The sequence below is a fragment of the Argiope bruennichi genome, chromosome 5, assembly GCF_947563725.1.
Source record: "Argiope bruennichi chromosome 5, qqArgBrue1.1, whole genome shotgun sequence".
NCBI classification, from domain to species: Eukaryota; Metazoa; Arthropoda; class Arachnida; order Araneae; family Araneidae; genus Argiope; species Argiope bruennichi.
Genome location: NC_079155.1, coordinates 31401780 through 31428763, shown reverse-complemented (window position 1 = coordinate 31428763; position 26984 = coordinate 31401780). Strand labels below are relative to the sequence as shown.

The window sequence follows — 26984 nt, the reverse complement described above, 5'->3', positions numbered from 1 at the left end:
GGATTTTTATCAATGTGTTCATCCCTCTCAGTATTATTACATTTATTGCTAAGTCTTGCTCACAAGATACTCATGATTTTTCAAATTTTTATAAAGATGCTGCTGCAAAGTTTTCAATTATACCACAGCATTGCATTGCATCATTTTAGTTAAACTGTCACAACCTGTTCAAATTTTAAATTTATCTTTAATACTCAAATCGGCTCTTAAAAAACATGTTTTGTTTTCATAATACAATCACGAGCAACAATATTTTATAACTATTCAAAAGATTTCAAGCCAGACCTGGTGGCATGGCTGTCTGTTTAAATCAAACAAAATTGCTCTATTCTAGACAAAAGGAAAATTGACTCTTAAATGTTTCTTTCCCAATGGAGCAAGAAATTACATGAATATCAACCGTTAACACTCGTTGAAAATTAAACATCAGTTAGGTTTGAAGTTTTCTACTTGAAACCTAACAACATTAAGCAATAGAGTGATCATACTAATTGAATATTTTTTTTGAATATTTGAATATGTCAGTTCAAGTTCAGAGTATTTTGATTATATAAAGCGAATGATAACATGATTTAATTGTGATCACATTATGCAGCATCCACCATTGTATAATACTGAAGATATTCTAACTTTTGCTTTATTTAGTCATTTTTAAGATATTGTTTTTATTGGGCTTTGTTTTTTATGTTGGAAAATTATCAAATGATTATAACTAAAAGCAATTTGATTCATTTAATAATGTAATAGATTATTTTCTTCATCATGAAAATCACCATTGCTATACACCATGAACACAGAATAAGAATTAGTTCAGAACCATGATTCTCACATTGTTGATGTGCATGACACTAGTGTAACCTTCATTCTGATGTAAAAGCAAATGTCTATAAAAAGCGTTTTGCAATAGTCAATGATCTATGTTATGATTTAACTATTTTTCCTCCTATGCTGTCATTCAGATTACCTAAATACCAAAGCAGAACTTATTTCTAATTTTCCTTTCAGAAAGATTTTTAAATGCTGTTATTGCTGCTAAAAGCAAAATCAATTTCCCTTACTTATAATATTTATCAAAACTAAATTAGACATTCATTCTTGTCCCTGTAAATATGACAGCTTCTGTATTTTAATTTACAATTCATACTGATTGCATTTTGCTATATTTGATTCTTTTCTTAATAAAATTTATCAAGAATACCTGGATAACTCATATTCATCTTTTATAATCATGGTAATTTGATTTTTTTTTTTTCATCTATGAATTGTAAACAATAATTCTTTAATATAAATCTGTAAAATGTATTTTTGCTAATAACTCTTACAACATTTTCCATAGCTCATAATTATAAAATTTATTTCTAATTGTTTTATTGCTTCCATTTTTATTCTTTTACATAAATGGCTTTTTTCTAAGGGCATTATGAAATGTTCTATGGATATGGACATGTCAGCTGCTGGTGACAGTTTATTGTATTCTGTACGTGAACAACCACTTTTGGATGTAAGTAAAAATATAAGAATTTTAAAAAAATTGAAATATATTAAAATTTTATTTGCATAGATTTTTTTTTCCATTGTTGTATTGAATTAGTTTTTTCATTTATTTTATATATATCATTCAGAATTTGGTTGTCATTTTGAAGAGAAAAAAAAAATGTCTGACATTCATAATCCCAAATTCTTTAATTGCCACTCCTCTTTTTGAAACCATTTTGTTATTATATTAATTTCAAATATATTCATTTACACCTTCATATTTTCAAGAAATTCAGGTTTATAGTAAATCTACTTAATTTTTAACAATAAACATTTATATTTTTATCATGTTTGGTTTTCAGTTTATGGTATATTCTTAGTCAGCTGACATAAGTGGAAGTCACTGATGTTGGTGAAAGACGAAATTAAAAAACACTTTTATGCAAAATACCAAATATTAAATTATATCTTTCATAATACACTGTGTTTTTTTTTTAAAAAAAAAGATGTAGAATTGAAAAATATCAACTAAGTCTATCTTATATTAAAAAGTAAAAGTTGTTTTGGAACATGATACTTCCATCAAGTTATTATTTTTCTCTATTTTAATGTATCATCGACTTCACTTGGCTGCCCAAACTCTTCCATTAAAAATCAACATTTTCTTTATTAATTGCAATAAAAGGCAGTTGTATAGAAAAACATAAGAAAATGAGCAAAATTTAATTGACTTGTAGTCTCCAGCAATGACTATGATCTCTCATGTTTTTCAATGTTCCTGTTTTCCTTTGCAAAAAGGCAAATACTACCAAGTGACAGCTCAATGATGAAATTGTGTCATTTTTTTTATTTCTAAATGCCATGCTTTAAAGCTAATTAATCATAATATCTTGCTTGCTTTAGTATTTTTTCTCTATAGTGAAGAAAATTTTATATTCCTACAATACCTTGTTTTTAAAAATGGAAGTGCTTGATGGTCTTCATTTCATTTTCTTTTGAATAAAAAAAAAGTATTTAAAATAGAATCCATTCAACATTTTTTTTTAAAAAAATATTTAAGTAATTTTCTGTTATGATTGCTTATATCATCTTTTATCGAAAGCAGAACGAAAAAGACTTGGATTAAACAATTTATACTCAAAAATCTTTGGAAAAGTTGTTGTTATCGAACACTTTCATATTAAATACTGCTTTGAAAATAATATCCAAACAATAGAATGGATCACTTTGGTTGTAAAAGTTGTAATTTATAAATTGACATTGATTAATGTATTTGAATCTGCTTATTGAATATATAACCTTTTATGTTCATTGAATATTTGAATCAGTTACACCTTCAGAGTCGAATAGAAAATATCTTTAATAAAGAAATTTCAATTAAATAATCTTTTTCTATTTTGAATATTTATGTAGATTTATTTAAATACTGATAAAAAATGATACAATGTACATTGTAGTCTTTGTTTTATATATATATATATATAATATAATATAAAACAGTCTTCATAACATTTTTCTTTTTCTAATGAGAATAGTATTTCATAGATTATTTTTTATCAATTGAAACTTTCTAATATGAATGTATTCTTGAATTTCTTGCAGTTAACTGAATTTGACAATATTTTGATATTGTTGGATTTGCATAGATTTATAGTTTAAATTAATGGAATTGAAAGTTTGATATCAATTATTGTATTTCTTTAAGATTAGATATTTATGTATGCATTATTTTTCACTTTTTAGTCCATTGCAGTACTCTTGGATATATGTTTTTGGTGTTTCCATTTGACAGATATAAATGTCTGCCTCGGTTTTCTGGTGTGATAGCATGCAATGTATAATTATCCATGGAGGAAAGAAAAAAAAAGGAATTTTTCAAATTCAATCCACATACTTGCAATAATTTTGTGGTTAACTTCATAAAGCAGCAAAATCATCACGATTGATATTAAATTTTAAGAAATTAATAAACATAAAATAATTGAGCATTACAGACAAAAAAAATGTCATTGACTTCACAAAATTTGATTTTCACTTTATGAAAGTATGGATATAAATTGTATAAATGCACTCAAGCTTACCTTTAGGCATGTGTGAAAGTATTTTTTATCTTGTAAGTTTAAATGAGGGAAGTACATTTAAATAGTTCAGCTTTCACTCCTGTAATTTTTAGTCTATAAGGAACATATATACAAATATTGTCTTTTATGTTTATAGATTTGTATCGATCTAGAGGGGTAGGAAAATTATCTGAAAATAGTGACTTTTAACAATAATTTTGTGTGCACTCCCAGAATTGTATACATCTTTGTTTATATTCTTGTTTATGATACCTTTAATGTTTGTTCAGAATTCTTAGATGTCTTTTGTGAAAATAGGTGGTTATTAATTACTGTACTGATATAGTATTTAGCTCCTAGTTTACTTTCTATTGATCAGGTAGAGAATTTCGATAGTTCAAATATTTTCAGATCATTTTGCTAAAAAATCAAGCAAAAATTTGTTCTATAATTTTTTATTCTTTAAAAAAGCATAATACAAAAATTTATATAATTTTTTATATATTTGCATTATATAATAATGTTTTATTCACAGATGGCAAGTTGCCCAGCTGCTCTGGAAAATTTTCAACAGCAAGTTTCCAGTTACGAGAAGAAATTTGACCAAAGCATCATTTGCATGCTTCACATCTTGCATAGTGTTCATCAAAGCAAGCAGACTTCTAAAATTATAAATATGCTTTACAGGTACTTAAAAAAAATATTAACTTGCATCAATAAAAAACACAAACCTGCTGAGAGGTAGAAATGTCATAATCTAAATGTTTATAGTAAACAAATTCTGTCATTAATATTTTGGTAAGAATTGCTAATACATATAGCTTTCATTTATTTTTTTAAATTTATGAACTAAATACCGCAAAGAATTCTCAAACAGTTTAACCATTTCTTCACTATTAAATTTTTTATTGCCATTATTTTCTATAATTAAAATGAATTCATTGTAAAAAAATTTTTTAAAGTAAGATATTTTTAAATTATTAGAATTCTAATATGAATCAATTCTTGTTTAATCACTGCGCATGACAAAATAACTGTGTCTGTAACTATATAATTATCTATATCCATTCCTTACTAATTGTTTATTCCGATTTTTGATCCTTTTACTTCCTTAAGACAAATATCCTTTTACTTCCTGCTAGATAAAAAGACATGTAATTGGGAAATTGTACAGTATAATATATATATGTACGTATGTCTATATTGCATATCATTTGAGATGAATTGACTTCTTTAAAATCAAAAATATTTCCGTTCTATCCTGTAACTATTTTTTAAGGTAAATTAATCATAGATGAATGATTTTTCTTATTTGGTTCCTATTCCTTTAATAAGATTGCTGTGGCATGAGAAAAAGCAGAGAAATTCAAAAATTTCCATAAAAATTGGAAAGGTACAAGGAATTTTAAGTTTCTTAGTTCCTATTCTCTCCCCTCCCATCAAAAAATGCCTATATCTAAATATTGCAAGATTAAATGATCATAACCAGTAGCTTTAAAAATGAAATGCCATTCACAATTATGTAATCATGGAAAGTCGCTCACTTTTTTTGTACATGTGTAGATCAGTCCTATTTCGATTTGAGGGGAAACTGTTCTTTTGCATGAGATTCCCATATTGCAGCTAATCTGCATGCACGAGACTGCTGTAACTGTGGGAGAGAATAAATTTCTCTGGCAGGAATAGCAACCAACATACAATCTGCAGAAGCATTTTGGTTGCTTACGCATGAGTTTATGGAATGGTTTGCCCAATATTTGAGAAATTGTAAACTTATTCCAAATAGATTGAAGAAGTTTTTTTTTAACAGTGAGTTGTTCAAAATGTGTATTTAACATAGATTGGGCAAATAAAAATATCATTCTCACTTTGCTGAATGGGTTAGTGAAGTTCCACAAAATCCATTTGCTGTGTACTGCCCACTTTATAAGAAGATAATTAGTTGATGTAATGGGAAAACAAGAACTTACCATGATATCAAAAGAGGAAAACTTACAGAACTACTTGCCAGTTCAAAAAAATTATCATTGATATTGGGTCGTGTTTCTAAAAGAAGTACAGGAAAAAAGGATATATCAGCACCGAAAACATCAGATTCGATGCCTGAAAATAAGCTGATTTCAAACTTTTTAATTCAAAAACAATAATTTAAAGCTGGGCTTTTACCTGCATTCAAGCTTATTGTTTTGTCAAGCTTATCAACATTTGTCCCTTAATGCATATATCAGAAATATTTTTGCATATGTTTATTGATAATGAAATTGCCAAAAATGTAATAATGTGTATTATTTGTAATGGATTAGCTCCATTTTTTTTCAACAATCTCTTAAAAAATATGTTTATGTAACAATTGCATTTCACAGAAAGGCCAAATGGATCTTATTACAAGATATTTGTGTTTAATGACTTTCCTGGGTATTGGAATTTAGTGTTTTTAAAGCATACCACTGCTAAAGAATTGTTTGAGAATTTTAAATTTAGATCAAAATATAGTTACTTTTAACGAATTAATAAGGATAAATCAAGTATGAATTTAAAATTTTTAAAAATATATCATAAAAGAACTTTTATGTGAAAATCACTGTAAAATTTTAGATCTAGGTACTTGTGGACTACACATAATCCATGGAGCATTTCAATATAGACATAAATCTGCTGGATGGAAAGCAAATATGCTTTAAGAGCAATGTGTAGAATACTTAAGGATAGTCCAGCAAGACATGCCAATTTCATTGAAATTATAAGTTCTGAATTGCCATTAAAGTTTTGTTCTACCTGCTGGATAGAAAACATCAGTATTTGTTAATATACTTTAAACGTTTTCAATAACATAAGCACATACATGATTTCAGTATTTAAAAAAAAAAAACATTTTCCAGAATCTGCCATGAATGATAATATTATAAATGCTAGCCATGATAAATTGATTCCAACTAAAATTAGCATCTCTTATATTCTCTTCTAACATTTTTCAGTCACTTCTTAAAAAATTTCAAACATCTGAATTTAATAGCGCTATGCCTTTCTTATATGAAAATCTTTTCTTACTTATAAAACATTGTCAAAAAAAAAAGCATGTTTGAAGAAATGAAGGCATTATACAAATTATTTTTGATAGAGCTAGAGGATGCTAAAAATCTGAGACAGAAAAAAAGAAGAAAATATCGATATTGATTGCAATGAATGGATGAATCTAGTGACTTTGAAGTCCAAAGAATTTCTTAATGTTTGGGAAGTTGTAATAACAATTATTGTGTTATCACACGGCATTTGGTTGTAGAAAGTAAAATTAGCATCAACAAGGATATGCTTGTTGAAACTCTGAAAGAAGATTCCTTAATAAGTTTAAGAACTATGTATGATGTCATAAACTTTTAGGGAAATGTTTTAAATGTTCTGATTTCAAGAGATTTACTTCAGTATGCTAAATTAGCTTGTATGAGGTATTAGGCAGCTTTGGAAAAGCAGAAAAAAGTTTGGGGGGGAGGGCAACAAACGCAGAACAACATTACAATTGAAATCACTGAAAAATAAATAAAACTAATGAGTGAAAAATTTATGCAAGCTCCAGAAATTAATGCCCAAGTATATAAAATGGTAAAAAATAAAAATCTTGTTTTGTAAGGCTTTTTGTTCTTTTTGAACATTTTTTTGTTTATTTAAAGTGTTGTTGTTAAGAAAATTTTATATTTTACATTTAATAAAACCAGAAGACTGTATAAAAATTTAGACTTCAAAATTTTTTTAACGACATCTATTGACTTGCATAATATAAAATATAATTCTCTACATCATTTAGAGCAAAGTACAATAAAGCATTGTTTATATGCTTCATCAAAAACCCATTTCGTTTGTAGCCATTGTAATGATTAATGCTTTGTTCATGCAGCACTTTATTTATACATTGTTTTTACCCTGTTTATTTCGAGATCAATTTTACAGAGTGTATGAAAGGTACAAATATTGAACTTTTGAATTATTCACAATTGATAAATTTAGAAAAGATAAATTATCTGATTCTAATTCAAATGATGAAAAAATGTGAAAAAGTAATTCATTCTTTGTTTAAAGATGCAATAGTGAAAAAAAAACATTGAATTAACTTAATTCAATCCATTAAGCTGTACTTCATACTCGTAGAAAATCGGCACATCAAACAACGCTTAAAGTTTGTTTTTTATCTACATGTTCATAGATCACATAAAATAATTTATGTGCATGTATATAAGTACTAATTATGCAAAAAATATTTTATAATTATTACTCAAGAAAAGCATGATTTTTTCTGAATTTTATTATAAATATTGAATTTTATTTTTTATTTTTTTCAAATGCTATATACTACAAGGGGTGTTTAAATGAAAAGGTACGAAACGACACTGTGGGTATAAATGAATACTTTATTCAAAGTATACACCATAAGACTGACACAACGATTTCATTGATGAACGAGCCGAAGGATTCCTGTGGCTGTGACGAGACCCAGTCCTTCACAGCATCCTTGAGTTCGCCATCCAAGTTGAAGCGCTTCCCTTTTAGATGTTTTTTCAGGAGATCAAACACATGAAAATCGCAGGACGACATGTCTGGGCTGTAGGGCAGATGGTCGAGCTGCTCTCACTTTAACTTGGCCAGTTCCGCGTGTGTGACCCTGGAGAGTGTGGGCGCGCATTATCATGGAGCAGAACCACACCCTCCGTGAGTAGCCCCAGTCTTTTGTTCTTGATGGACCTGCGTAATCTTCGCAATGTCTCACAGAGCACATTGGAGTTAATGGTTCTTCTGTGCTTGAGGAATTCAACAAGAAGCAGGCCTTGGACGGCGAACTCAAGGACACTGTGAAGGACTGGGTCTCTTCACGGCCACAGGAATTCTGGGAACAACGAATCCTTCAGCTCGTTAATCAATGGGATCGTTGTGCTCAGGCTTTTGGTGTATACTTTGATTAAAGTCTTCATTTATACCCACAGTGCCATTTCGTACCTTTTCATTAGAACAACCCTTGTAATTATACCTTTAAAAGAAAGTTGTAAAACATGACTTTAAAATGATTTTGCATGTAACATCAAATTTATATATGTATATTGCAGATTGGATTTCAGTCGTTTCTACGAGGAAATCAGTCTGAAGAAAATGGGAAATGAAGATGATGTTTGATCTTCTTGTGTGGCATTCCTCTTGAATTCTTCCTTGTGAATAGTGTTGTATTATTTATAATGTTTAAAATTTATCTCATATATTGTTATATACTTAATATTACTAATAGTATAGATTAACCTTCCACCACATTTAAATTCATCATATTTCAGTTGTTGTACAATTATTTGATTCAATTGTTTCCTTTAAACAGTGCCAATATTCTATATTTAATGTAGATATAACTGAAATAAATTTTGATTTTCCTCAACATATTTTCTTTTAATTGTATCTGAGTTGCAAGTGTTTATTATAAACATTATATTTTTCAATTTAAATACACTTTAGATTGTTTATTTGTATTTTTTTTTTTCTAATTTTAAATATTAGTGACTAAAAACTTAATTATAATGCTATGAAAAATAATAATTCAAAAATTACTTCAAATAAATTGACATTTCAGAAAGATTAAGTTGTTTCGATATAAAATGTAAGGACTTAATTTGTAAATCCTGGTATCAGAAACTGTATGAGAGAGATGGTTCAATGAGAATCTGATATGAATTCCAAAATAGGCTCTCACTCATTTGTGAATCATCTTTTTATGTATCTTCCAAAAGAGGTTCTCATTTAAATTTTCTTGCTTTTCTATAACAATAAGATATTGTGGGGGGATTGAAAATCAATTCATTGTTGTCATGTTTAGCACTTCCCTTTGTTTGAATGTCCTTGGCATATGTCATTCTTTTTAGTTTATTGTAAATCTCGTCTTCTGTTTAATTTTGTACTTGAATAAAAAAATATAAATTTTGACATGAAAAAGGAGAACTTAATTGATATTCCAGATTGATTATTAGCAAAAAATGAGAGATTTTTTTATATAATTTTAATGCTTTCGAGTTTTGAGATCTTATAACTTCTGGCAACTTTACCTTTAATATTGTTCTACATATTTAATGAAATCAGTAGCAAATGAGCTTGAACTAAATATATGTATTTGTTTCCTTTTCATGTATTAATTAATTTGCTTATTAATGCATTTAGAATAAAAATAATCTATTTTATGAAAGAAATTTTTTTACTAATTTGATAAATATAGTTTATTTAAAACAAAGAAAGGGAGAGTCAGAAAAATTTTTGAATCTTACATTGGTAAGAAAATATTTCACATTATGAAATACACTAGTGATTATTATATTTGTGCAACATTCTTCAAAAATTTCCTTTTTTTTTTCTAATTTCTGAAAGAAAAGATTTAATTTTTTAATAAATTAGTAATATACAAAATTTATTTTTTCAGTTTAAATTTGTTCAAAAAATTCCTTTCCCTCACTAATTTAAATTTTAGAATTGAATTCCAGGGGCTCTTAATGAATTATTAATGTAATGGATAGAATAATGTTAACTCTGATAAATCAAACATGAGCCATTGAACGAGAAATTAATTGTAGTAAATTATAATTTTCATACAAATAAAACAATTTTTGTGAAGCATCTGCAATTCATTTATGTTGAATAGTTTGAGTTTTTACTTTTACATGTTTGTTTTTCTTAATTTGTAACTATGTTTTTTGAGCTTATTGGATTGTAAAATAAAATTTGATAAGATCAATGAATTTGAAAATTCTGCATTGTACTTTCTTTTTTTTTTTAACATACGCTACTTAATATTTAAATTTTTCTATTTGATTTCTTTTTTTATTAATATTGGTAATTTACATTCTTGCTGATTTTCTATGAAGAATGCCATCCTAAGTACGAAAAAAATTATTTTTCCAAATGATACACTTGTTTTCAAATTTCAGTCTTTTTCATCAAATAGTTGCACATTTGGGTGGGTGGATGATTTTTGAATAATATTTCAAAATTTGTTTTTTAGTTCACAAAAATATGCATTTGATATTCATTGTCCTTTTTATTCCTTATAAAAATCTCACAGGGTTGTCACACCACCGAGAGAAAAGGGAATTTAAAATTCGTCTTTTAAAAAAACAGGAAAATGCAGGGGAACTTGAAAATTTTCATAAAAATCAGAAAAATACAGGGATTTTAAGTTTCTTAGTTATTATTATTTCTTTTATCCCCATCTAAAAAATACCGATCTCAAGATAGCAAGAAAAAACGATTGTAGTCATAGCTTCCAAAAATAAAATACCATTTGCGATTATGTAATCCGAAAATTCACATCTTTTCTATTCTCTCCACTTTTTTTCTGTATGGATCATTTCAAATTCGACTTACGAGAAATTGTTCTTTTTTCCATGAGATTCCCGATTGCAACTAATGAACATGAGCGAGACTTAACTGCATGAAAGAATAGATTGAATGTTGCTTTTCCTGCCAAAAATTTAATCTGCAGAAGCAGCGCAGTGGTGTTTAGTCTACCATACTTAAATTTACTGAATGGTTTATTTTTAATTTAATTTGAATTTTTATGGGCATTAAAACTTGTTGTGTCATATTCATCCTTTAATGCATTCGATGAAATATCAGAATTATTTTCATGTATGTTCACTGAAAGTGAAATAGCTAAAAAAATTGTATGTTAGATCGGACAAAAATATACCTTATTTTTTTATGGACTAACACCATAAAACTAATGGCTAAAAAAAAATCTGTGTAAATTGATGTTTAAATACATGAATTGGCAAAAATGCTTTGTAATGTTTTTTTCTTAAGTCATCATTAAGATACGTATCATGATAGCAAAAATGTTTTGTATCTTATTTCACCTGAGTTCTTAATTTTTGTGATTTACAATTAAAGAGCATGAGGTATAATACCCCCCCCCCCTTTAATGTATAAATTTTGTCTTGCTAAATTCTAAATAATAAGGAGATAATGTCTTTCTTTTTTATGTAAACATAAACTCTTTAATATGCTGTTATTTCAAATAATGTTAAATTATTGCTTCCTTTCTTTGCATTTTGCACTCCTTAAAACCGTATTGCAGTAAACTGGTGCATGAGTGCTATTCACCCATTTCTTTGTATCAAAGAAATAATCATCTTGTATCTTGAGGGATTTTTTTCCCCCCTGATTTCAATGGCAATCTCAGAATATGGTTTCTATGCATATATTTATTTTCTTTCCCTTTTTGTAAATCAGATCAATAAAAGTTAATTGGGGGATGAAAAATATTATCAAATATGCATTAAATCATGCCAAATGTGAATTTATTTTGACAAACATGTGAATAAGGATTATTAGATTTAATTTATAATCAAAAAAACATATAGGAGTAATACATATTTACAGTAAAATGAAAAAAATCTGTTGTAATAATATGCGAGTATGCAGACATACCAAAATTATAATATTCAGTAATAACAATCAAATGCAGCAAGGAACAGTTTTATAGAAAATGCAAACTTATTTAGGATGTTAGTCATCACATTATTCAGTACCTGTTAGTTTTTTGTAGTTGAAGTTAACAGTGCAGGATATTTTAGTCAGTACATCTACAATTAAAATACATTTCTTTGAAACAAATGTATCATTTTAAAAACTATTAGGGCAAGCATATACTAAAAAAAGTTTACTAACAATGTATATAAATAGATTTTTTTTTTTTTTTTGCATGAATGTAAATTTTTATTAAGTTCTTATTTTTTCATATTGTTAAGCCATATATAGAATTTCAGGTAGTTATGTCTCTGCATTGATAATAACAACGAAAAAGTTAATAGTTCTGTGACTAGAATGAATATAATTGAAGACACAATTTATATGATACCATTTATCTGAAAAATACTATTTTAAGGAATGAAAATTAATAGTGAGCAGAATTTATTTATGTACAATTTAAAAAGGAATTATAATTCACTTTGATTATTTGCAATTTAAATTTTTAAAATTTCATTTAAATTCAATTTAGCTTTAAAACATCACTTTTGTTATTAAGAATTATTTTCTGGTATAGCATGGTTGTTGGGGCGTTGGATTCGCATCCCTTGGGTTGTGAATTCGAACCCCGCCGGCCCGAAGACTCTCCGCGAGTGTGTGGTGGCTGACGCCCGTATAAATATGTCGTGGTCACAAAGTCCTCCATATCGAGAATAATGGGGGTACTGGTTCAGAGGGGATCGTTCTCTAAATTGCGATCTGTGGATGAAATGTATGAATGAAGTCAGCCCCGTATAAAGGGTTGTGACACGTGAGTAGCTAAGACGTACTCTTGGCCCTAGATGGCGCTACTGAAAAACATGAGACGCTCTCTCAGCTTAAAATCGCTGCCTACGTCAGCGGGCGTGTCTATAATAAGTGCCAATAGAAACAACAACAGAATTATTTTGTATTTATAATATTATTAAATCATGAAAAAGATTCATCTTATGAGAATTTCTGTGAAAAATATTAACTGACTGCATTGTTATCAATTAGTTTTACTCTATTAAATGACTATTTAGTAACTTCTACAAGATTTTTTTTTTTAATTTTGCACTTTCTCTTCAACGAATTTCTTAAACGTTATTATTTATTCATAAATAATTTACTTCAAAGCTAAATAAACTAAATTTTAAAAAACTTTATAATACGGATCAAATAATAATTTACATATAAAAAATTAAGCATGTAACTACTTCTTACAATTTAAAGTGTAGTATAAGATAAGGGTGCATAGAATCATGAAAAGTGCTAAACCCTTTTAATGTCGAAAGACGATACATCGTTCTTTCGCAACATTTGCTAAAAATGCCAACGACAATATATCGTTATGTAGGCCAGGACATTGTAACTTTCCAAATAATATTGGCATTAATTTATTCTTCCGTAATTGCATAATAAGTTTCTTTTCAAATCTTGCAAAAAATGTTATCTTTTTTTATGAGAATCTTCCCAAATATTAGCAAATTCATCAAATTGGGCCGGCATTCCTCGCAGATGTGATATTTTCGTTCAGCATTAAAAGGGTTAAATATGATGACCACTTTTAAGCATCTCAAAAGTGCTTAATTTTCTTGAGAAATGCTACGGTTTTGTTCCATATATTTTAAATACAATATTTCAAGAATATGGTTCGTAAAAGTTCATTTTTGGATGTATTAAGAAAGAAAGTCTACAGAGCAGAATTCAGAAAAGGAATCCAAAGGAGGTTCCAACATGTTAAAATAATAATGGACCTTTTTTTTTTTTTTTTTTTTTTTTGCCTTTGCTTTCTTCAACAATGCTATTGAATGCCTTTTATTGAAATACTGGAATAGTTATCTGGATGGGGCAATACCAAATATATACTGTGTCATACTTGTTGCAATTTGAAAAACGTTCCAATTTTTAGTGTTGTAGAATTTAAGTTATGCCTGATTAATGTATTTTTAACCTTGTAATGTATTTTTATCTTGTTAAAAAATAATGCATAGATTGGTTTGTTCAACAGAAAATAATAATACAGCAGGATGAATTTGATGTCCCAAAAAGATAAGTTGCACTTAAAAATTTTTTAAAAAATAAGAAAGTTCTTCAAAATTTTCTATTCTTCAGGTTCAGATTCTATCAACGAATTTTGCATTTCCCCCCCTATTTGTAATTCTTATAGAATTTAATTTCTCAGTAAAATCTCTCTCTACATATAAAGGTTTGTCCCGATTGACAGAGCAAAACACAGCATTAAATTTGAGAAGTTACTGCTTTGGTGTTAAAGGCAACTAGGAACTGATTTTTCAAAATTTTTATTAGAAGTTTAAGAAAAAAAAATAAGAATTTTAATATGTTTTACCCTAACATCAAAGGAAATTATCACACAATTATTTTTACATAATTTTTTAAGGTTAAAAACAATAGTTTTTTATCTATATCAATTTCATTTAAATGAAATGGGGTTTTTTTTTTTTTTCTTTAATTTTCTAAGAAATTTTTGAAAAATTAGTTTCCGAAGCAATTTGTAACAATGATTTTTATTATAATGGAATTTAAAACAATATCACTGCTTCTTTCAATCATTGAGTCACCTTGTTTTACTGCTGTTAACAAAATGATGAAGGGAGGGGGGAAGAAGCTTTCTCACTTTTATTCAAATTTAAAAATTTTGAAATAGTTTATTAAATTTGATTTTCCATTTGATGAACTTTGTTGAATTTTGTAGCAATGCAATAAATAACTTGTGCAAACTTCAAAAATTACTTTTTTTAAAAATTGCTTTAACTGACACTTTTTTTATTTCAATTTTGCTTCTAAAGTCAGAGCTGGCCTTTTTTAAACTCATAAATTGTTTCTATTATTTATGGAAAGTAAGATTTGTTAAAACATTTTCATTTCTACATAAAATATATAATCACATTTTTCTGTAATTTTTTTAAAGATAAAGGATATAAATGTTTAAAAGCAGGTTTTAATTAAATTTCAGAAAAAGATCTTTACTAAGCTCGAATAGTAGAAAGCAATAAGACAATTTTTTTATAATATAAAAATTTCTGAATGCTGCTATTCTGTTCTATTAGAAAAAATTGATCTGAAAAATTATTTAGAACCTGGCATTGCTTTATCAATTTCATGGCAATTTTGCCAATCTTGTGATGGTAACCATTCCAGAATGTAAGACTGCAAATAAAATTATTAAATATATAGCGAGTTAGTGCAGAAAGAAATTTAACCTTCCATGTTCACATCTCAATTGTTATTGGATATAAAAATCAAATACAAAATCTATACTTCTATATCAACATTTTAGTTTTTGGTATTGATAGGGGTTTTTTTATAATGTTTTTGTTGTAAATAAAAAGACATTTGTTTTACTAAAAACAGTGTACAAATACAGAAATTTTAAAATTTACAAAAATACACATTTAATTTTTTTATAATTTGTATAAAATAGAAAATATCCTACGTGTAGGAAATGCTCAGGTTTACATATGTACCCATGGATAGAGATTCTTTTTTGACTAAATTTGTGTTTAAAAGATATTGCTTGAAAGTACTTTGATTTGTGCTTAAAAGTACTTATTTTTGTTGCAATTTTTCATACAAATCCTAAGAATGCTTTAATTTATTAATAAAAAATAAGAATGAACATTTATAACAAATGATTTTTAATTTAATCTATCTTTAAAATATACAGAAATATTGCTAAATATGTATGTAAAACTTTAATATAATTCTTTTATCATTTAACTCAAGTATTTCTACTTATATTTATGATTAAAAAATTATGATCTATATGATTTTTTTACTTTTTATTTCAGGATAAGGATATCTGAAACCCTTATATAATATATAATATCACAGATCAGTTCATTTTTTAAAAATATTAAAATAAAAAATTATAAGAGAAAAAAACTACATAGATTTTAAAATATTATACATTTATATTATAGAAAATCCAAAAATAACATTTATTCCACAAATTTTTTTCTCCATCCAGCATTTTATAATACACTTCATTGAGACTCTTCACAAAACACTATTTGTACCATAATTTATCATAACTATTAATTTCAAGTTCATATTTTTTTTATTAATAACAAATAACAAAGTTAACAAATAAAATATGTTCATAACAGGTAATAATTTTTATGGTGAAGTTATTCTATTGTTTGGCGTTTATATTTTTGCACTGAGGGTAAGTTCGATAAAATATCATGAAGCTCCGAATTTTCATCATCATATTCAACAAGTTCACATACTTCAAATGAATTTTCCCGATCCTGCAGCATCTGCGTTAAATTTTTTATGAAGGAATCTCTTTCAGCATACATTTCAGATAAAGGCATTTTCCCATTTTCTTTCAAAGCTCTGAGATTTTTGAGTGGCTGTGCATATTCCAGAGCACAATAGAAGAATTTTCCATTATAGTCAATTCTGTATACAGAAATATGGTATTCTCGAGCTTTGATTCCACCATGATCAAGTTTAAAAGCAAGAAAATTTTTTGTATACTCAATGCAATCAGATTTGTCAATATATTTTTTCACTTTGCAAGACTTGGGAAAAAGTATATATAGTTTATTAGGAAGTTGTATCCCTTCTTTAGTCTTAAACTGTTCTGCTGTCATTGAAAAATTGTCAGGCAAAATTCTACACAAGTAGTTCTTGTAGTACCAGATAGCACAACCATAGCCCGAATTCAAATTATTGGCTGCAATTAAATATGATACTTCAGAATCTGATAATTTCCGCAGAAAAAATATTCCAGACCAAATAAAAAAAGTGATTATAAACATCTTCAAATTGTCAAGCACAAAATCCTTTCCAATGTATCCAGAAAAAAAAGGAATAACATGAGCACAAATGAGAAAAACACAGATAAGTAATTCGATTAAATGGTCTTTACCCAAATATTTCTGTTGCGTCAAAGAAATTTTTGAATTCCGATACATACTAATGCAAACTCTCAGTCTTCTTACAATTATAAAATTACAAATAACAGAACACACTTTATAATAGGAAGAAGAGAAAATCAAAATAAGAGAAATTAATCCAGAGATGATGAGCGTTAAAGCCATTATAAATGTCGAGCAGGTGGTCCCAAACGGTTATGAAACTCAGTCCTTTTTTCGGATCATTAAAGCAATTTATATCTATCAAAAAAATTTAAAATTAATAATATAAAGAGCATTTCGACGAAATTAATTAAGTAAATTACGAATGTAAAAGGCAGTATTCTAGAACAATTCCCAACTTTAATCAGTGATAAGAAAAATTATCATTAAAGAATCGAAACTTTTTCAATACGAGTACATATGACCACTAGCTGTTTACTTTTATTACAAAAATACAGTTATGATTAGCAGATCAATAATTATAACACCATTGTGGCAAAGTAGTTATGGCAAATGTGAAAATATTCAAACTCTTCTTTCGAACAATGTTTTTGCTTAACAGTTTGTTACTTAATCTTCAAAATAGTTAATATTTTAAATTATTTTTGCAAAATAAGAACAAAATTGTAGAAACCTGAACATAATGCATTCATTTGTTCGTACTATTCCAAAAACCGAATTTTTCATTTTTTGGAGGAGATTAAATGATCATTATATTGCACGCAGAGAAGGAGATCTCTTTCTCTGTGATATTGCATAAAGAATAATCAATAAAGACTCTTTGAAGAATCTTTATTGATTTTGTTCTAAAAAAATATCTAAAAAAAGAGAAATAACAATTTAAATTTTTATTGAAGTTAAATTCATATCGTACTAGAGCTTTAAGTAAATTCGTTTTTCTACATCATAAAAGAATGGTTCATTTACATTACCTATCTAAAATTTTAGCTTTCCTCTTTGCAATTATTAATATTTATGCAAAAATTAATATAATGCCGCATTTAATTTATTTCTGATGGAAAGTCTGGCAACAAAAACTAACTAAATTTCAAAAGAAAAATTAGAAGCTTTCTCCTAGGTTCGCTTTACATCATCGAAATTCTTGATGCCGATTGGTTTAGAACCTTGTTTAGCAGCTTTCTTGCAGGTCCGCATAGCTAATGACGTAATTTTTCGCGTCGTCTGTTAGAAAAATAAAGCGTTGCTTGTAGGTTTTGGCAATAGAGTGAGTTGTCTAAGTTCGCTGTTGCGGTTTCGTTTATTGTTTGCTGTGTAATAAACGTCTTCGTTTTAAATCATGTCTGGACGAGGAAAAGGAGGTAAAGGTCTGGGAAAAGGTGGTGCTAAACGTCATCGTAAAGTTCTTCGAGATAATATTCAAGGTATCACCAAACCTGCCATCCGTCGTCTAGCTCGCCGTGGTGGTGTGAAGCGTATCTCGGGATTGATCTATGAAGAAACCCGTGGTGTATTGAAGGTGTTTCTTGAAAACGTAATTCGTGATGCCGTAACCTACACCGAGCATGCCAAACGGAAAACTGTAACGGCCATGGATGTTGTATACGCTCTTAAACGTCAAGGCCGTACTCTGTATGGTTTTGGTGGATAATTCCTCTTCTTGAATGTCAACCTATTCATTCCGTCATTGCCCGAGTCGAAAGCTTCCTACATTTCATTGACTTTTGTGTAACTATTACTTTTCGGATGTTACTCTTATTCTCTTTTTTACGAAAGTTTCGATTTGTATTTCTTGACGAAATCTCTTGATTTACTGTAATAGACGTACTGAGAACTCAAAATTTAATGTGTCGAATATTAATGGAAGCTGTCATTTATCTTTTTATGAAAATTGTGTTTTTAAGTATCTAAATAAATGTATTCGATTTAAAGTTTTGTTTCATTTAAAAATGCCAACTAGATTTATTCAATTGTATTGCATATTTAATTCCGGCTAGAGTCCTAGTTACTAAGTTTAATAACTTAAACTGTTGAATTCTAGTTAAGAACCACCTGCAGTTCAGCTACTAATCTTGGTAGGGAAATGGATTTCTCTTGTGAACTGTTGAACTTAATTTTAAAACTGCACTTCAAATTTTGTTTAAAACGACATTAATAAACAAGTTCTAAGTTTAGTTGAAGTGGATTCTAAATTGTACAAGTTTCATATTTAAACTTTGTGTTCACTTAATTTGCAGTGGATCTTGGAAAATTCTTGTTCTATAAACTTGCACAGATGCTTTCTTTTAATAATGTCAACAATCAATTTAGTCTACTGAATTCCCAAGATGCTTCTATTGAATCTAATTTTAAGGAGATTTGAATTCTCTCTTGACTGTTAAGCATTGATATTGTCTACATAGATCAAAAATTTCTTGCAACATTGGTTTAAGAAATATTAAGTCTGTACAAGAGATTTGAGTTATCTAATTGAATTCTTCAAACTATAATTGAATATCATATGTTTAATCAATGACTATTGAAACAAGATATTGCAGATATGATTTTTACAGTATTGGAGTATATTAACAAATGACATTCTGTCGGAATTTTTTTCCTTGCTGCCCGATATTAAGAGAATTGATTTCTAAAATTAGGCTTTAATGAAGTTGAATTTTACTGTTTTGAAGTGAAATTATAGGTTAGTCGCATTTTCTTGCTTTTAATCAAAATTAAAGCTTGTAAATCCTCGTGGATTAAAATGATACAAATTTCATTCTAAGATGAAATTTAAGATTTAAAGAAACTTATTTCTACTTGATATTTTAAATCTAATTGCTTCTAAACTTTTTCATTTTTTTTTTTTTTAGTTCTTGTACAGAAGTTATTTTAATATTAATTATATTTGTTAACTTCGATACCAAAAGTTTTTATACATTTTACTTATTCTCGATATATTCTATTAAAATATCACAAGTATGAAGTATTCTATTTCTACTATTCTCTTCAATTCTGTCATCAGTCTATATATTGGAAGGTACAATTTAATGTCTAGTTAAAAATAAAAACTTCACTTCTTAATGAACCGATTTATATAAATTGTAATATTACATTGCTGTCTTTATTAAGTTTTCCTTGAGTTTTGCTTGAATTATTAAATGCTTTCATAATGTTTGTAGATTTTTCTTATTCAGTTTTATTAGATATTTGAAATGTTAGAGGGTTTTCTTTTTCTCTCTTATAATTAAATATAAGCTATTAATTTTGTAATTTTCATGACTAGTATAAAATAATTCACAAAAAAAATAATTGTTTTAATTTCTTAGAAAAATTTCTTGATTAACAAATCTTGTTCTTCTCAAATTTACTGTTAAAAGTTAATACATAATGATAAAATAGCTATGGAAAGTATTTTATTTGGCAATTGAATCAAATCTTGAAAGTTTTTTTAATACACCTAAATTGGTCTTTTACATATTGTAGAATATCTGTAATTAAGAATTTAATGATGTATAGTTAATAAACATCAGTTTTAATATTAATTTTATAATGCAATAAAATCATAATTATTGCATTTAACTAATTGGACTTTTTAAGTTATGAAATCTTGCAAAGTCTTTTCTCCAAATATTCACGATCTAGAATGCTTCTGTTGTAATTATTATGAGGTTTAATTTAATTATGGTAATAAAATGTTTTCAAAGGATTTAAATTAATGTTTCAACAGTATGTTAAATGAATTCAAAAAGTGTTTAAAAAGACTTTCAGCTTAAATATAGCAATATCTTTTAGGGAAAAAATTAAACATACTTCATAATGTATTAAAATATCGTATCGGAAAATATTATTTCCATGTAAAACATCAGTCCTTGGCAACTTGTATAATCTTAAGTAATGGACAATACTTCAATTAACCTTTTCTAGGACTGTGGGAAGTATGCTTCCCACTAAATTTGTCAATCTTTATATGAAATTATATAGTTGGCATATGTTCTGATAAATTTTTTTAAGAAAGACAAACTTAGATGCTTCAGTTCTTTGTCTCACACAAAATGTGTCTTGATTTGTACTTAATTATTAATTAATTAATCTAATAAATTGAATTAATCCTCTTCCTTATTCTAATTTCAAGCCTAAAAATATTTTAACATATGACCAGAAAAAAATGGCCCTTTAAAGGGTTAAAGTATTGACAAGTAAAATTAAAACCTCAACAAAATCTGAATCACTGATGAGATATTACCAGTTATTATTGACAATATTCTAAAAGGATGAATACCAGTAAGCATTTGAAAAGACAATGTTATTCAACTGCAGAATTAAAAAAAAAAAAAAAAATCTTTATGAGAAAAGTAGAAAGAAAAACTCTTACTTGAGAAAATTTCAAAGGAGCAGAAAAGTGCTTTTTCTTTTTAAATAAGTTCAAGGTGTATATATAAATATATACCTTAGTAATGAAATTTCTTTTCACATATAAATTTAATCAATAGAAAAGTGGGATTAAAGCAATTAATTAAATTATTATAATAAAAACTTTAATGATATAGGAATGAAATCCTAAATGTTTGTTTGCAGACTGGTACAAATGATGTATCAGCAAAGTTAAAAATTCTACTGGGCAGCATTTGTATTCTTGTGGGAAAAGGCCAAGCACATACCTTCCAAATTAGGTTATCCACTTATTAATAGCATTTCTTACTTCTATATTTCATATAACATAATATTAATAAATTATTGAAAATAGGTATTTCTAAAGATTTTTAACTAGTTAAAACAAATATTTTAAAACATTATTCAAAATTATTTGAGACTTTTATTATTGACTAAATATATAAGTAAAATATATATATATATATTTTTTTTTAATCTGACAACAATATCTAGTTGATGAAATAAAATAACATTTATTAGACATTTACAATTTTGTTTCATTAAATAGCAAACACTTTTGCCTTTCTTAAATCATTGCTCAGTTTAACTTATAACAAATTCTCACATTCATTTTTGTTATGAGAAACGATTCCAATGTTTTTTTATTCATGCTGAAGGAACAAGATGCCGAAATCATGATTGAAGATTCATAAAAAGGGTCTTTTTAGAAAATTTTCTAAGTATATTTATCCATTTATTTATTTATTTTTGTAGTTTTCCAAGTTTCCACATAATTTATGTAGCTGTTGGAGTGTATATAAGAACCATCTTTCAGAATCTCAAATTGTATTAAAAAATAATTTCATTGACCAATTATCATTTTGAAATCAAAATTTACTGTCCAGAATAAGATAAATGAATAAGAATTCAACTTCTTAGCCTGACAAAGTATTGAAAACTCTTCAGCTTCCATTTTTAGAAATATATATAAGGTGGGTATGATAAATTTTTAGACTTGAAACAATTTTCATGGAAGCTATAGTGTATGTTAAAAAAGTGTATTTATTTCTATTGAACCAGTGCAGTTTTCTTCAAAATTAACATTATTGTAATTCATGTTATGATTAAAATAAATACTGAAAAATCTTATTAAAAGTTTGTTCATTAAGAAAATTTTAATTATGACTTACATTTATAAATCAGGAATCACTAAGGGAAATGTTATTAGAATTTTCTCTAATTTTAATCAATTATAATTAATTTATTATTGAATAAAACAAAAAAAGTTGATGGTTTATTCCTCATTTATCAGTTCAGCAATGCCACTGTCTTCAGTATCATGAAAATAGTTAAATTTGTATTTTATAATGTGCAAGATAAATAAAAAAAAATTTCTTCCATAAATTCATTTATTAATTTGTTGTTTAACTAAAAAAAATATATTGATAAGGCAAAATTGTTATTTTACTTATTTAAAAAAAAAAAACATTCATGCAGGATTGTTTTTATGTCATAAAAATTTTTGCTAAAACAAATGGTATATTTTTTAATTATATATAAATCTTTCTTTTCTAATGAACTTCACTATTAAGCGGATACTAACCATTACAAATTTTATTGAATGGAGTGTTTCTCTTTTATTGGATTGCTACAAGCTTTGTCTAGAGCATAAATGTGCGTGATACAGTTCCATTTGTTTCAGTTTCCATGGATTGTAAGAATAATTCTTAACATGTTACTGCAAATTATGGTTATTGGCATCTAACTTTCCAATGAAAAATTATGCTTAAAAAAATAAAATATTTGATAACATGTTAGAACTTAAAGTACTACTGGGAATTCTTTACTTTGTTGTACATATAAAGCATACTTCATTGAAACTCCTCACATACACATGAAACACAAATTATTAATTTCAATTGGAGGTGATATAATTAGTTAAAAAATGTAATATAATTATGGTTTCTGTTTTCAAACTGTTAGTTTTTTACTTAAAAAAAGAAGTAATATCCTAAAATAAAATCCTTCTTGATTCATAAGTAGATGATAATTCCACTAAGCTAACAATTCTGTTAAAGAATTAAGAAATCTAAAAATATATTTTTTGTTAGCAAAGTTTCAAAAAGTGTTGGTTCCTACAAAACAACAAAAAAAAATCACATTTTATACAATCGAAATCAAGGATATGGAAAAGTATTTTTCTGGCTAATATTAATGGATTAAACAAAATTGATAAATTTATGAATAGAACTTCTGAATAAAAATATAGCAACTTCCAAGTCGAAAAATATCTTTCGAATCTAAATATTCCATGTCATTTGATTGTGTATAAAAAATTTTAAACAAGAAAAATCATAAATCAGTATTACTTGTTTGTTTGGGTTTTTTTAATATATAAAGGTGATGTATAAATTTTTAACACAGAGGATGCAGCAGTGATGGGAGGGTGCAGAATGTGGTGTTATGAAGGGTTTATTACTTTTAGCATCCAAAATATAGCTGAAATTAAATTTTATATGCATAATGTATGACTCATTTATACCATAATATTTTAGGGCAAAACTATCTACATATTAAAGAATATGGAATTAGTAATTATTTAAATTTACTTAGGGTACCTCTTAATGCAAATTTTCGTTTAATTTCAGCCATTTGCACTTTTATTTAAAATACACATCTACCAGATACTTAGTTGGGGGTTTTATATATTGGCTAATCTCATGCAGAGAATTGGTAGCTCCTTATTTCTCTAGGAAAGGCAAGTACAGCTGCCACCAGTTAACAAGGCATTTTTTTTTTTTTAATAAACAGGCCTTAATCTTCTATTTCATCCTCAAATAATTGCTATATATCTTGATATATAGCAATCTATTCTATGATATGTTCATCTGTTTTCTATAATTTTCTCTTTATAAGTATTATAATTTGGCCAAAGGTGAATTCAAATTAATATACTGTAAGAGAAAATTCAAATTGTAACACATTAAAAATAAAATAAAGCAACAGATTTGCCTAATCCTTATTTAATACCATTACTTATTGATATCAGTGCAAACTATACAATACCACTTCAAAAATATTTTTAAATATTGCCAATTTTTTTGCAAAATATGAAATCATTTGTTGTTCTAATCATTTGCTAGCAATTTTTTCAAAGATCAAAAATCATATATTTGCTAACTGACATAATTAATTTATTTATGATGATATCTTCTACAAACCATTATTAAAATATAAGGAGCAGCTTGTTAAAATATAAACAAGAAATATAAGGAGCCAAACATCTGATGATGTATAGTATATTGTACAAAGAATGATGAACTGATTATCAAATGATCATTGATTAAAATTTTAAAACTTGTCCTTTTAGTTTCAAAATAGAATATTATACTTTTTTAAAATCCAGAATGACTGATACATGTATCCATTTCCTTAAAGATCTGAAAGGGGTGGATGCTTCAAATGATTTTTTTACATGTCAAAAAAGTATAATTTTCTTACTTTAAAAGTTCAATTACCATTTGGTGATATATGTAGAAATATTTCATCTTGCAATATATATTTTGAAAATTTCAATAGTAAATATCTACTGAGAAAAATAAAATTTATTTTTACATATTTAATCAAAGAAGTTAAACAATATACAAAGATTTATGGAAAGAAACCCATTTATCAACAGAAATTTTTGATTTAGTAATTTGTTAGGCTCTATTAAAATCGATTAAACAAGCATTTAATTAAGTAATAATCGTAGAAATTAAATCAGACTTGTTTGGTCATATTTCTAAATTTAAAAGTTTTAGAAAACCTCATATTTATTAATAATATATTTATTAAGCATACTAACATGAAAATCATCATATAAAATATTTTTCAGATTACAGTGATGGTAATTCATAGGGGAAAAAAGTTAACTGACTCATATCACTGTACTGAAAAATATATCAAAATAATTGGCTATTGAGAAGGTAAAAATTTTGCTATAAAATCTAATAAATATAAGATATAGAGTTAAGTAAAATATGCTTTGAAAATAAAGCAGCTACTTTAATAATACATGACTCTTAGGCATGATTAGTAGACATTAAAAGGAAATTTTAAAAATTATATGATCTAAAAAGGAAGAAAAATTATTTTTTAAGTAACAAGAAAACAGGTTTTTGCATCAAATTTTTTTTTATTGTAATTAAAGAGGTAAACAATGAATAATCATATTCAAATGAAAAAATAATAATGTATTTATTACAAAATTTAAAAATACATGGAAATCCAAAAGAAATTCTGTGAATCTTACTAAAAATTAACTAATATAATCCACACTACTTGGGATTAAAATCCTTTCATGTATAATATGCTGGGAAAAAAATTAAGTGTTGGTAGATTAGTTCAAAGTTTTAATATTGCCCAGCAAAGGAGTTGCTGTAAATTTCCATGTTTCAAAATTATCTGCATTAAATCTTCTAAAATAAAAACAGCTAAAAGAAAAATTTCACAAAAATGAATTTAGTATAATTAAAAAGGTGAAATTTTTAATTTTAGAATAAATTTTTTTAGAATAATTCCCTCTGAAGTTTCTGCGGGGAAAAAAGTCAAAATATTAATTAATGTTTCGTAGCCTATACCTATTACTATCATTCAGTGTCTCATTTACTTAAGCAACTTTTACCTTTATTTGAGAGATTGATTTAAGCTGCTTTTAAGCATTGTTAAAATGCAAATTTGAAAAAAAATAAATAAAACAGAAATTCTTTTAAAAAATGCTTATGTAATTCAAACTTAACATTAATTTTAATGCATTAAAATTTAAATAATAATAATAACTACTGAAAAAAAATACTGTGCAGAAATGAAACTAATATCATTAAAATGGTAAAATTTTAAGATATTTAAAAAAATATATTTCTTTTGGAATAAATTCCCCTGAAGTTACTATCAAAAAATGGCAGAATTTTGATTAATTTCTAATTAATTGAATATTTAATTAATTTTTAAAACTTTGATAATGTTACAGCATTTTTCTCATGTTTTAAATACTAATTGTACAAATTTGGTTGAATTCAATTAAGATGTTTAGGAGGAGATGTGAAATATATATAAATATATGTATAACCAGAATGATTTTTAATTATATAAATATATAAGTAAAAAAATCAAATAATCTGAATTGAGATTTTATAAACTTTAATTACATGAAATTCGATTAAAGTTTGCAGTTTTCAGCTTAAATGGGAGATATAAAAGTCATGTGATAGTTTTTTTTTATTTCTCAAATTATTAAAATTTGAATTTCTTTACATAAGAAATACATATGTTTACTTTTCATAGTCAAAAGGTAATTTAAATCAAAAATATTAATACAACATATGATTTCTAAATATTTTGGCAAATATCAAATACCTCCGATTCAGAAATGATATTTATATACAATGAAAAAAATTAATCCAATAAAATGGTGCATGCTTTTAATTTAAATAATAACATACTTAAATAGATACCTTTTCATATATCAAAATATAATGTAAAATTATTTTTTCACAGTTGTACTTTTCTATAAATGTACTCATCTATAAGGAGTCAATTTACCCTGTTTTGAATTATTGTTGTTTGGTAACTAAAGGCAGATTATAATTTCGATATGACAATACTGCTGGAAATTTTAATTATTCCTTTTGCATGTTGGGATATTTAATTCACACATGAATTCCAATAACCCTTCCTTAATTATGATAAGATATATTTTTCAGTTCAG

General features: G+C 26.4%; 3 protein-coding genes across 4 annotated transcripts in view; 2 read left to right on the top strand and 1 right to left on the bottom strand.

Moving 5' to 3' along the window:
- Positions 1–8958, top strand: part of LOC129969456 (gamma-tubulin complex component 2-like) — a 40896-nt gene extending 31938 nt beyond the window's left edge. The window contains exons 25-27 of one of the 2 annotated variants that reach the window (XM_056084032.1): positions 1415–1501; positions 4072–4223; positions 8627–8958. In XM_056084032.1, the coding sequence (XP_055940007.1) occupies positions 1415–1501; positions 4072–4223; positions 8627–8693 (306 nt within the window). In that variant the 3' untranslated portion in view covers positions 8694–8958. The remainder of the gene's footprint in view (positions 1–1414; positions 1502–4071; positions 4224–8626) is intronic. The other variant, XM_056084033.1, reaches the window with a different exon arrangement.
- A 7142-nt stretch (positions 8959–16100) lies between these two features.
- On the bottom strand, positions 16101–17378 carry LOC129969067 (stimulator of interferon genes protein-like). The gene has a single exon (XM_056083476.1). It carries the CDS (start codon positions 17108–17110, stop codon positions 16190–16192), a length of 921 nt encoding a protein of 306 aa, XP_055939451.1. The 5' UTR covers positions 17111–17378; the 3' UTR covers positions 16101–16189.
- A 747-nt stretch (positions 17379–18125) lies between these two features.
- On the top strand, positions 18126–18816 carry LOC129968572 (histone H4). The gene has a single exon (XM_056082592.1). It carries the CDS (start codon positions 18225–18227, stop codon positions 18534–18536), a length of 312 nt encoding a protein of 103 aa, XP_055938567.1. The 5' UTR covers positions 18126–18224; the 3' UTR covers positions 18537–18816.
- The last annotated feature ends 8168 nt before the right edge of the window (positions 18817–26984 follow it).

Excerpts from the sequence above, each read along its gene's own strand:
- LOC129969067 (XM_056083476.1), bottom strand. The coding sequence starts at position 17,110 with ATGGCTTTAACGCTCATCATCTCTGGATTAATTTCTCTTATTTTGATT.
- LOC129968572 (XM_056082592.1), top strand. The coding sequence starts at position 18,225 with ATGTCTGGACGAGGAAAAGGAGGTAAAGGTCTGGGAAAAGGTGGTGCT.